Source organism: Carassius gibelio, chromosome A19 (genome assembly GCF_023724105.1).
Source record: "Carassius gibelio isolate Cgi1373 ecotype wild population from Czech Republic chromosome A19, carGib1.2-hapl.c, whole genome shotgun sequence".
NCBI classification, from domain to species: Eukaryota; Metazoa; Chordata; class Actinopteri; order Cypriniformes; family Cyprinidae; genus Carassius; species Carassius gibelio.
Genome location: NC_068389.1, coordinates 21,586,877 through 21,598,939, shown reverse-complemented (window position 1 = coordinate 21,598,939; position 12,063 = coordinate 21,586,877). Strand labels below are relative to the sequence as shown.

Below are 12,063 nucleotides of genomic sequence, written 5' to 3'. Positions count from 1 at the left end.
ACGTGAGTGAATCATTTCAATATACTGAATTCAGGTATTAGCAGTCACTAAATGTTCATAGTACTATTAATAAATCAGCAAATATGTAAGCCTGATAGTGCTGTACTATGTAAGAAAAAATAAGCAACATAAAAAAAATATGCAAAAGAGGATGTGCAGAGGGATTAGATATGTACACTTAGACCAGAAGATGAAGCAAATATTGGTTAAGTTTAGAAAGTAATCATGTGACAGGCCAAAAATAAAGTACAAAATTGCTTCATATTGTTTCTTAGAGTAGCATGCCGTGTCCCACAAATAAATGACAACCAGACAGATTCACAACTGATCATACTTCCAAGAGTTTTATTATCAAAGTGGCCTATTATACTGAGAAGGAAAAAAAACACATCACGCATACAGAAAAGGTGCCACACTGGACAAATATCATCACCGTCAAATGGGCTGGTGATATGTATGGAAGAGACCAAGTTTAAGAACAAAACCAGACAAAAACTGGGACAGTCTAATACCTAGAGATATGAACTGCAAAAAGCTACAAAATGGGAGGGAAACGTGGTGAGTTGGCCAACAGAGAAGACGAATGACTTTCAAGAAAGAGCTGTCACAGTGGGATACTAATGAGAAATAAAAAGAGATAAAAACAAGGTAAAGGACTGAAAGATGTTCAGATCTTTGAACTACCTGTCTAATATGTACTTATCTCCACATTTAGTTGAGTATCAATAGTTCTTTCGTCTTCTCTGATGGTCACAATTTTACATCATTTGTTTCAGTATACAATTAAAAAATAGTAAATTTTATTAACAGATTAAGCATAATCAGTATAACAGAATATCTCCAGCTAATGTTCTTAAAATACAAATGAAAGCAAAAGCCCTCCCATAATTGCTCACGAATCATCTCAAAACAAAACATAACATTAACCTTTTGGCTTTTTTAAAGAGTAGAAAAAAAAAAAGTGTTCCCCCTTTCGTTATCTCTGCCTTAATTTTTCCGCAATGCTGCTACTCCATCCTATTTTTCTTGCTCTCTTCCTCTACCAGAAGTCTCGGCGGTGGTAAGCATCTGGATCGCAGTACTTGGTCACCACCACCCTGTTGGCGAACTTTCTTCCCGTCAAGGCCTGCATGGCTTTCTGGGAGTCGAAAACAGTTGTGAACTCCACAAAGATCTGGAAAAATAAAACAGATTGTGAGCTGGTTTGTCTATGTTAGTGTAGTGCTACCAGATGTTCGTTGCTGGAGGGTTCGAAGTCAAAGTGCTTTAATCAGCACCTACACAAGGACTAAAGAAGGCAGAGTTTGACTCCCATCCGTCAGTTGAGCTGGTTTGGTAAAGCTTACCTTGCCGGTTCCAGGGACATCAAGGCCATCGACAGGACGGGGAATCTCTATGCTCTTGACCTGGCCGTATTTGGAGCATTCATCCCTCACGTCCTCCACTATCTCCTCGTACTCCTCATCATCCACCAGTTCCTCTGGAGCCACCATGTTCATCAGGCACAGGACCTCAGTGGGAATACCGCCCATCTGTCCCATGGGGTTGTTCATCATCCCCGGCACTTGCAGTGTCACTGGAGTCTCATTTATGCTTGTCTACAAATGTTTAGTGGGGGGGAAGAAAGATAGATAGCCTGAGAAACTATTTATACCATTTAAAATAATGAGTATATGAATTAATGCACCCTCTTGGTTCATGTCAAATAAATTTTGATAAGTCGCACATGACTATAAGTCGCAGGACCAGCCAAACTATGGAAAAAAGTATAGTCCGAAAAATACGGTATAGGAGATATGTAAAGTAATCCATGTGACATCAGAGGGTCAACCTACTATTCAACTGTTTTTGGTCAGTAGGATTTTTTTTTTAAGGAAATTAAAACTTTATTCAGAAGACATTTATAATCTTACAAATAAATGTTTTTCAAAAACTTTTTATTAATCATATTTCATAAAAATGTGTGACCATAATTTAAAATATCTTACTGACCACAAAGTTTTGAGCAGGAGTACTACTTTGAATGTGTGTTTTAAAACAAAACATTTGAAGTTGAATTCCATGCTCACCATTGTGGCATTCTTGGCTCCTACACTTGCCCTCTGAACCAGCAGCTTCTTATCTGCTAACTGCATACCATTCAGTCCTGCAATAGCCTGGAAAAAATAATAATAATAACGGATTAACTCTGTTAAAGTAGGCCAAAGGATGTTAAAATCATTGGATACCGTGCAAAATCTAGCCATGCCAACTCACTTGATCATTGATGTTAACATCCACATATTCACAGAAAGCATAGCCCTTTGAGAGGCCGGTAGCAGTGTCCTTAACCAAATTGAAGGCTTTGAGAGGTCCAAAAGAGGTTAACAACTCTTTAACCTGAGGACATAAAACAAATTCAAACTGCTACATCACACTTAATAAAAGCTTGACAAAAAAAAAAAAGTTTCCAGGAACATTTTCTGCTGTGAGTTTGCTTTTGTTTCAATTATGCATGCATGACCTTGTTGTCATAAAACAATTTGTGCTGAAATGTGCCATACAAACGGTTAAAGGTAAACTTAAGGACCTTTTAAAAAAAATTAACCCTTGCTGCTCATTTTCATGTGGGGATTCTTCAAAGGACGTGCAGAGCGTGAAGAGCTATACACACCCAAGACAAGCACAAAGCTGAGCAAACTTTACCACATATTACTGTTAGTTCTTATGGTGTTTAAGAATAATGCGATCTATCAAACTAGCTCATTATTTCAATAGAACTTACTCAATATTTTGTGCAGTTTAGTTTAGTGATTTTCAACCTTTTTGCCCCCAAGGCCCCACATTGTCCACAACACAATTTGAAGGCCCCCCATGACATTTCCAGTTGTTCATGATTTACTGGACTTTGAGAATTGAGAATTTATTAATTTAAAATTAATTGTATATTTATTGTATATTCATTATAAAAATGCCTGTGGCGTTTTATTATTCTATTAAATCACCATGACCATTTCCAGGTCTACAAATTGCATTATAAAAATCCCGCTACTTCACATAACAAGGTTTTCCAAAACTGTGGGAATCTTGGTTTTCCGGAAAAAAAAAAAAAAAAACAGCTGCTGAAGGGATTAAAAAATAAGAAATTTCCTGATGCCTAAGCTGTTATAGCTTATTATAAATAATCAAGGCCCTTTTGTTTTTTTTGTTTTTTACAATAAAAGGTAACTGAGACTCTCTACCAGAAACCATTTGTAACCAACCTGGTCGTCATTGAGATAGTTTGGCAAACCACCAATGAAGAGCTTGTGAATAGTGTCTGGTACAACAGTGGACACCACACCTGTGGAGCAGATGGAGAACAGTTGTTAACAGACAACTGACTGGCAGAAGAGAACAATTGACCGGAAGTCTAAAAAGAGAGGACTGAATTGATGAGAAGAGAAATAACAGTGTGGTAACAGGCTAATTTTCTTAGGGCCAAGTTTAAATAAAATCCATTCACCTGGAAATGAGAACGTAATACAAATGTATGCTGAAGCCATTTCTAATCAAAGGAAAAAGTCATGTTTGTTGTGATCTGAGATCTGTAAAATCTGTGTACCCGGGACATATACGCTGGGGTTCTCACTCATGCCAGGTAAAGGCTGATAGTCATGTGGCCGGCGAATCTTTAAACTCTGCCCCTGGAAGATGATGCCATCAAATGCCATGGCCTGGGTGGTCTCATCCACTGATCGGAACTGAAGAGTTGATAGGAAGACATGAAACCAGCTTATCTATTCATTAGAAATATAAGCCTCTGTCAGTGTATACAGGCATTTCCCACCTCAAGGAAAGCAAAGTTCTTGTCCTGGTTAATCTGGACAGCGAGGATAGGGTTTCCTGGAGCTTGAGTTAGACCACCAAGTCTCATCTGGGCATTGAAGAAGTCCATCATAGACTCCTGAAGAAGAAGAGTGTTTAGTAAGCTATGGAACAATTTTCGAATTTGTTATATAATGCAAGGACATTCATAATGTTATAAGGGATGCACCAATTAAAGTGTATACTATTTAAGGTTTGTCTAAATAAATAAGAGAAAAATAAATGATCCATCTTAGATCACATTAGATTAAAATAGATTTTCTAAACCGTACATTTAATGACATCAATAAATTATTAGTATTTTTAAATATTATATTTAAGTGAGCAATAGATGATGGCAATTGTAATCTCAATGTTAAAACAGAGTGAATTAGAATGCACAAATAAATATACAATATGCTAATGCATTATATATCTGATTGTGGATCTGTTCTCCAAAGCCCTGCAGAGTAATTCTAGTATGTGAATAATGTTCATTTAACACCTCTGTGATGCCAAATGGGATGTTGCCAACGTAAAGCCTGCGAGCCTGGCGAGTCATCTGGCTGCCCACTACTGGTACTGGGGTCGGTGTTACTGCCAGGCCTTCTGGAGTCATGGTGGGCAGCAAAGCGGTAGCTGGGATCTGACCAGCGGCTGGGGGAGAGAGAGAAAACAACTACATTAATGACAGAAAATAAATGACCTAAATGACAAGAGACCCGCACCCATATACATAAATAAAATAAACCGAAAGTGGGCAGAATACACAATACTTAATGACAGGATGATATGAGTTTCAAATTCATATAGTAATAAAACTTTTTACACATTTCTGTGCATCGTTTAAACGGGTATAACACACCTCTACACAAGGTAGTGTTTTATGCCATGTGCCTCACCTTGCATTGCCTTGTACTGCATGGGTGTAATATGCTCAAAGCCAGGAGGCGGCACATCCCAGTACTTCTTAATTTTGATCTTCTTTTTCTCCCGGTGAGGAGAACGGCTGATTACCAGAAAGGCACAGAGAAAAAGAAAAGGACTAAAGTTAATTCATTTGCATTAAATGTTCAAGAATATGATTATTTCAACATTGTATCTGACAGAGCTAGGACTCTATATTATCCCTTAAAATCCTATTGAAAATCAGAGAAATTAAAAACAAGAAAACAAATACAATTGTTACAACTGGCACTAATTTAAAACGTAGTACAGCACATGAAGAAGGCTTTTAAAGGAACAATTCATCCAAAAATGAAAATTAGCTTAAATTTACTCACCCTCAGGCCATTCAAGATATAGATGAGTTTGTGATTTTTGAAAATTTAGCTTTACAACACTTGCTCACCAATGGATCCTCTGCAGTTAATGGGTGCTGTCATAATGAGAGTCTTTTTTTGACGGCACCCATTCACTGCAGAAGATCCAATGGTGAGCAAGTGATGCTGTAACGCTAAATTTATCAAAATGATGAATAATGAAACAAACTCATCTACATCTTGATCAACATGTCCTGAATGTGGGGAAATTTATTTGAGCAAATATTCATTTTGGGTGAACTATTCCTTTTACACAGACATGAGAGTACCAATTCAACTGACAAATGCCTTCAAAATCACAACACTTGAATTTGCAAGATGTAAAAAATTATAAAAACAATGGTCAAACTGGGTCAGGTCATCTGCAGTATTACCTGACATTGTCTTGGGGAGGGTTCTGAGTATGTTCACTGAAATGACATTTAAAAACAGGGTTTGACATGTAGCTACTTTGCAGTAGCTTAAACCACGCATATAAAACAACTGGATGAGGTTTAAGAGTAGACTAGTGATTTTACTGGTTAACTTGCTTTGTTCTTGATTACTGTGCACTACTTCAGTTTTACATTAAAGTGATCAATATGGTAATTACAGCATCTATTTTAACAGGGTTCAACAACAAGATTTTATTCTGCTGGCAAGGCTTCAATAACTTGCAGAAAGTCAGATGTTTAAATAAGCATTTAAATTAACCTGGCTAAAGCTCATACTCTGTGCTGGAGATCCTGACTGATGAGCCTTTTACAATGATGAAAGTTATGTTAAAACATGACAACTAATCTCACCTGCGCCTATGGCGGCGGTCTTTGCTGTCACTGCGGCGTTCCCTGCTTCTCCTCTCTTTGCTTCTCCTTTTCCTCTCTCGACTGCGGCTGCGTGATGGGCTGCGTCGCCGGTGCCGGTTCTCTTTGTCCCGCTCTAAGACAGAATAAAGAGACATGAAAAACATGAGCATGCAAAAACATGAGACAAAGCTGCAGATTTCTGAAGCAAACAGGAGTAAGGAAATAAATCGGAAAAAGAAGAAAAAAACCCATTCCAGCTGCAGATTTAAAGAAAAAAATAAAGATATCTGGCACAATATTATGCAGTTGTCACACTGAGTGTCTAGAGGAAAAAAGGAAGATTAGATGGAAAGGAAGGAGACAGGTTACACATGATTTTTTACACCTCATTATGGGATACCCACCATGACCGTTTAGACTGTCACCTGCGCAGAAGAGAATGAGAGAGGTAAAGTCAAGTCAAGGTGATCTGACAACAATACACTGTCTATATTTACAAGCTAATCATAAAAGACAAAAAAGTTAAGCTTTAAATGTAATTTCTAGGACCATTATCACAGAAAAAGTCAAGTGAGCTAAGGTATCAAACATAAAACTCTCTCAGCACTTATTGTATAGGCATGTTTTTAAAGAATTAATTGTGAATATAGAGCATTATATGCCGTATTATGGGCTGGACAATAATTCAATATCAATATGTATCAAGATATACATTATTTTCAATAACGGTGATATGATTTTTAAACATTTCCGATATTTCGATATACATTACCAGTGTTTCACATACACTGATTTTTTTGTAGCGTTTGACTTGCACTGCACGTTTTAAAATCAAAACGCGGAGCAGGTGTTTTAAATTAATGTATATCTGAAGGGAAAAGTTTCGATGGCATTTCCATTTTATCTGAAGTAGCGTTCATGGGCGGAGCTGCTTGGATTACATTACAAAAGGTGAACATTTATCCATTTGTGCCATTTTCCCCCCTAAAATATTATAATCTTTTATAGGAGTATGTTTCATATACTTAATTTTTAATATGTTTGTAGGTAAATACATCTGTTGTGGCCGTTCTTGGCAGTTTTATGAGACTTTTTTAATAGGGTTCATATTGATATCTGGATTAGGTATATCGCATCAACCGAAATGAAGAAATATATCGTGATATAAATTTTGGCCATATCGTCCAGCCCTAGCCTTATTTATAACTAAATTGAGCTTTTGTTTTCACCTTTATCCAAACAACTGTGAATAAATTAAATAAGCATCGAGTCAGTAAATATAAAAAATGGCCCATTATCAAATGTTTATGCATATTTATAACGTTATAGATGTATTTTATTTATATATTAAGCATAAACAACCAATGTACTTAACGTGCTGAACGAGTTTCATTACCGTCAATCAATATGTGGCTATTTATACTGACAACAGACACCATGTTTTGTTATTACGGTGTGATGCAAGCGATTACGGTTGATTGCAGTCAGTAGTGCACATTTATACTTACCTTGTTTGTTTTCAGAAAGCTGCCTCTCAAATTCATCAAAATCAGACATCCTGGTGTTTTGATCTGAAGCAGAAATTTCAGTTAACACGCACTTTCAAGTATACAAAGCTTTCTCAGTCACACGCAATTTAAAGGTGTGGACTACGAAATTATAGATGTTTTAAAATGTAACACCAGCTTACAATTTCCGAGACACGCAAATTCGCGCAGTGGAAAATAAACGCGTTTCTTCCGAGGATTGTTAGCTGCTAATGCTAACTCCAACCCGTGCACGGTGCGGGTAAATAAAATGTCCGCGTCGCCTAAATAGATGACTAAATCACTTATATGTAATTAATTGCTGCTTAGATAGATTCTCTGATAGTCAAATGCTGTTCTTTGTCACTAATAACTGTGCTGAAGTCTAGCCCGTCTCGGCCAAAAAGGCTAACCAGAAACCACTTACTCCGCGTTGGCGGATGCGACGATCGTTTCTTCACGCCAAATGACTCTGAATAAGAGCTTTGGCGCCACGCGCCCCCTACAGGCCTGGAGAGATTTTGTATTTAAAAAACTAAAAATAAAATAATAATAATAATATATATATATATATATATATATATATATATATATAGGAGTTCATGTTGAAAATGACTGAATGCTCTTCTATACTGTGTTGGAGATATGTTTAATAACAGCATGGTAGTTTTGAAATGAATAGTCATAATAGGAAAATAATACAATCACAGTAACAAAAATGTCATTCAAGCTTTTAAACTGACATCATGTATAAACACTGTTTTAGTATGATCTTTAATCTCACACAGGCATGCCATAAACTACTAAGGAACATATTGAACAACATGGTCTCATAAATAATAATAATTATATATATTAAAAAAATCTCAAAGACTTGACTTTTACTTTGTAACCTTCGGAGTAGGACTGGTACCAAAAGTGTACAAAATTGCACAAATGTAAATAATGTTTCCAATTTCAAACATATATTTATTTTCCCTCGTCAATCACAGACACATACAAAACATGCTTAAGTAGTCCCATATTACAAATAAGGAAAGGGCTTGTATTTTTTTTTTTTTTGCTCAATTGTGAATAACACCACATCGGTGTGCCACAGTCATTAAATAAGACAGCAATACACTTCAACAACCAAGTGATTTCAATGATAAACCCACCAACTACTACTCTTTGTTCTTTGGGTTTGTCTCAGAAGGTTTTGCATGGAAATAATTGCAGATTATTATAGCCAAGGCCACTAATCAAAGAACAAGTTGGTTCTTTATTATTTGATAGCAAACGTAGAAGTTTAGAAACCCTGAAGATGATTTTACGAAGACATTCTTTTAGATGGTAGCAGGCTGTGATCTTTATTTTTATTCCGTAATCTTTAGCCTGACATACATCGTCCAAATGTGATGAAATGGGTCAGGATACTAAAGAAAAGTGGTGTCTTGCATGATCCCCAACCTCTGTACATAAACAAAACGAAGTCCCTTATATTAAAGGAGTGAGTCTCCAAACATCACCATAAGAAACATAAGCATATAAACAAGATAAGGACAGGCAACCCTTTATACACCGTGACTTACAATTTCTTTCAAAATTGTCTTCTCCCTTTATTAATTTACCCAAATAAATGTTTTCTCTTAACTTTCAAAACTGTACAGCATTTGTTCAACATGCCATTCTTGGAGTCTACACACTCTTTCTGAAGAATCATCATTATTAATAGAGTTGGCACAGAGTTGGGATTTGAACAGATTTTCACTCCAAATGTGTAGATCTAGAATTGGAGGTAGGAAAAAAAAAAAAAGCCCAAAAAAGGAATTGATTTGTGGAAATTTAGTGTCTGAACCTGTATGAAATGGGCAGCAAGAGGTTGTTCTTCTTCAAGGTCTGCACCTTAGCATGAGCATCCTCGTCAAGAGCTTTATAACAGCGTCTTGCGTAATCCAGAAGCTTTTCCTTGGAAGAATCAAACTCACCAACTTCAGATACCTTCTCAGGAGCAACCAAAAGCATTTCAGCGATAGGAGTGGTGGAGGCGACAGTGTTTCGGTCAACCCCGTGGACCTGGAATGCTCTAGACATGCTCTTCAGCTTCTGATAGGTTACAAGGATCTTGTTGTAGCGAAGCAGAACACCTGCAGGATCTTTAACTACAAGCAAAATTGCAGTTATTAAATATTAAAAATGCAGTTGCTTTGAAATATACAGAAACTGAAAATAAATATAATAAATTCTCACCTCTTTGTCTTTCCATGCTTCGTGCAATACGGAAAACACGTCGTCTTTTCACCCTCGTCTGGCTATTCTGCCTGCCTGAACGACACTTACGTGAGCCATTACTCTCAGTCTCATCTCCATCATCATCTGTAACAAGCTGCTCCTCTTCCAAATAGTCTTCCTCCGCTATATACTCTTCCTCCTCAATCACCTCCTCCTCTTCTTGATCTGTTACAATAGCAAAAACAAGTTACAAATAAATAAAAAATTATCTTTGGAGATCAGTTTCTCTTACAAGGTTATTAGTGTTGACTAAAACCATTAGAATACAAATTTTCATTACTTAGAAATATATAAAAAGAATGCAGGTAGTTGCCATGGTGACATTTCTTGGTTCTAATTACTAAAACCAAATGAACTGAAGATTTTATATATATATATATATATATATATATACACACACACACATATACACACACTTTAAAATTATGAAACAAACAAAACAAATTTTTTTTTACATTTACAATTAAAAATTACAATCTACAAATAGAATATATTTTTTGTTTATATTAAAAACTACAAAATTATATAAAAAAAAAATAATAATACCGTTATAGACAAAGCAGTTAGCAATAGTGAGATTTGTCCAAGTGAGTTTAAATTTTAATTGAACACATTTATTAAGAAGAAAAAAAAAAAAAAAAAAGTAGGTCTAAAAACAAAATAAAAGCCAATTAGCTGCTTTTTCTGCTGCGCTTCTGGATGCATGTGGGGATTTTTCCAGAGCGTGTCATCATGGGTGATGGAGAAGGAATGGATGTCTTTCGGGGGGTTGGCTTCTGATTGGTGGGCTGCTTCTGAGTGGTGGGCTGAGGTTCAGCTTCTGCTTCTTAAATTAAATAAAGATAACATTTTTATAAGTAGATTACTACATTATAAGACACTATATCACACAAGTACAAATCTAAAGCTACCTTTCCCAATCATGCCATTGCTCTCCTGATTCTTGGTGCTGAAAATGAATCGGTCAAGTTGGCAGCGCAGGAAGTCCCTCTCCTCCTCCAGATCTTCGATGCGTTTTTGGAGCCAGGAGTTTTTTTCCAGAGAAATCTGCAGTTGTGCTCGGAGGCTGGTAATCAGAAGGTATGGACTGCAAGTAGGAATCTGACCGGAGTCTGACTCTGCAGAAGCATTGAAACATATTACAGTGTAGACCTCAATTGTGTTAAACATGTTATAACGTGGCTAAAGTAAATACCATCGAAGGTGTGATCATTTTGATTATAGAAACCAGACTCATCCAGGCTATTATCCTCAAAGGGAATGGAAATTTCATACCCATCTTCATTCTTCAAACCTGTAATCAGGAGCAAGACAAATCTGGCATTATTAATCAGCTGGAAAGTGTATATATATATATATATATATATATATATATATATATATATATATCACATACACCTTTGCATTTCAAAGATTTTTCTGACTATCATTTCATGTCAGGTTTTACAGGGGTAAACCAGCAAACAAATCACCGGTCAAGCTGGTTTGTGGAACCAGCTGGCAACCTGCTAATAACCAGCTTATTCCATCTTATCCCAAAATCGCCTTAAATTATTTCAAACTAGATTTTACTAATAAGATTACATCCAATTGAAAGACATTTTTAAATGAAGAAGGTCTAACCTCTGCAGCTCCTCGTGCTTCTCTGTGCATCAGTCGTCATGATTTCGGTGACATGGAGCTGGTTGACGTTCACAAATCTACAACCAAACATAAGTTCTCTCAAAACCACGAATCCAACTGCAAACTAAAGTAAACCGATACAAAACTTAGAAAACGAGGAAATGCATGACACAGAGCAGGGCGTGATGCAATTAATAACAACAAAGGTCGACTAAGTAGTTAATTAGTCATTAACATTAACAAGTAGTTAATTAAACATTAGTTAATTAGCCTGTGTCTCCGCTCTGTCAGACAGGGCAGTGGATGATTGTTTCATACATTTCTGTTAATAAGGAAAGCGTGCGAGTATATTTAAATTAGCTTTGGATATATCAATTCGCATCAAGTAGTTCTACTAAATTGCATTACACACTTACTGCATGCATATATGAGGGCTCATAATCTCGTGTATTTACGAATGCAACTTAAAGGATCTCGTTTGCTAAACCCAAACGTCCGCGTGTGGATTGGCTCTCGTTTGTTGTGTTCCGTTGTGTTGATCGCCGCATCATGAGGATTGACTGACTGAACGACAGTCTACAGAACAAGATTATCCGGGTCCTTTACAAATCATATGTCATCCTTAATTTTAAATACTTAAATTAATAAATGAACGTAGGTTATTTTTCTGTAACTATTTATTTTAAAAGATAACTAAAATGAATTATTTTA

General features: G+C 36.3%; 2 protein-coding genes across 4 annotated transcripts; both read right to left on the bottom strand.

The window, feature by feature from the left end:
- Positions 1–317: 317 nt before the first annotated feature.
- u2af2b (U2 small nuclear RNA auxiliary factor 2b) lies at positions 318–7,948 on the bottom strand. 3 transcript variants are annotated; one of them, XM_052533241.1, is made up of 14 exons: positions 7,886–7,948; positions 7,441–7,503; positions 6,337–6,357; positions 5,933–6,065; positions 5,522–5,557; positions 4,728–4,834; positions 4,331–4,482; positions 3,809–3,925; positions 3,584–3,722; positions 3,243–3,322; positions 2,257–2,379; positions 2,070–2,156; positions 1,347–1,598; positions 318–1,174 (listed from the first exon to the last, which is right to left on the bottom strand). In XM_052533241.1, exons 2-14 carry the CDS (start codon positions 7,487–7,489, stop codon positions 1,040–1,042), a joined length of 1,431 nt encoding a protein of 476 aa, XP_052389201.1. In that variant the 5' UTR covers positions 7,490–7,503; positions 7,886–7,948; the 3' UTR covers positions 318–1,039. The 3 variants fall into 3 exon arrangements, with proteins under 3 accessions (XP_052389201.1, XP_052389200.1, XP_052389203.1); XM_052533240.1 differs by lacking the exon at positions 7,886–7,948 and adding an exon at positions 7,623–7,879; XM_052533243.1 differs by lacking the exons at positions 5,522–5,557; positions 7,886–7,948 and adding an exon at positions 7,623–7,879.
- A 453-nt stretch (positions 7,949–8,401) lies between these two features.
- On the bottom strand, positions 8,402–11,845 carry ccdc106b (coiled-coil domain containing 106b). The gene is made up of 7 exons (XM_052532646.1): positions 11,769–11,845; positions 11,353–11,429; positions 10,925–11,023; positions 10,641–10,847; positions 10,406–10,555; positions 9,688–9,894; positions 8,402–9,599 (listed from the first exon to the last, which is right to left on the bottom strand). The coding sequence occupies exons 1-7, from the start codon at positions 11,789–11,791 to the stop codon at positions 9,283–9,285; spliced, it is 1,080 nt and encodes a 359-aa protein (XP_052388606.1). The 5' UTR covers positions 11,792–11,845; the 3' UTR covers positions 8,402–9,282.
- Between the last annotated feature and the right edge of the window lie 218 nt (positions 11,846–12,063).

Excerpts from the sequence above, each read along its gene's own strand:
- u2af2b (XM_052533241.1), bottom strand. The coding sequence starts at position 7,489 with ATGTCTGATTTTGATGAATTTGAGAGGCAGCTTTCTGAAAACAAACAA. Across the intron at positions 3,723-3,808 it reads AGAACTTTGCTTTCCTTGAG|TTCCGATCAGTGGATGAGAC; the intron begins GTGGGAAATGCC and ends TCAACTCTTCAG. Across the intron at positions 1,175-1,346 it reads ATGTCCCTGGAACCGGCAAG|ATCTTTGTGGAGTTCACAAC; the intron begins GTAAGCTTTACC and ends TTATTTTTCCAG.
- ccdc106b (XM_052532646.1), bottom strand. The coding sequence starts at position 11,791 with ATGAGCCCTCATATATGCATGCA. Across the intron at positions 10,848-10,924 it reads AAATGATCACACCTTCGATG|AGTCAGACTCCGGTCAGATT; the intron begins GTATTTACTTTA and ends ATGCTTCTGCAG. Across the intron at positions 9,895-10,405 it reads GAAGCGCAGCAGAAAAAGCA|ATCAAGAAGAGGAGGAGGTG; the intron begins GCTAATTGGCTT and ends CTATTGTAACAG.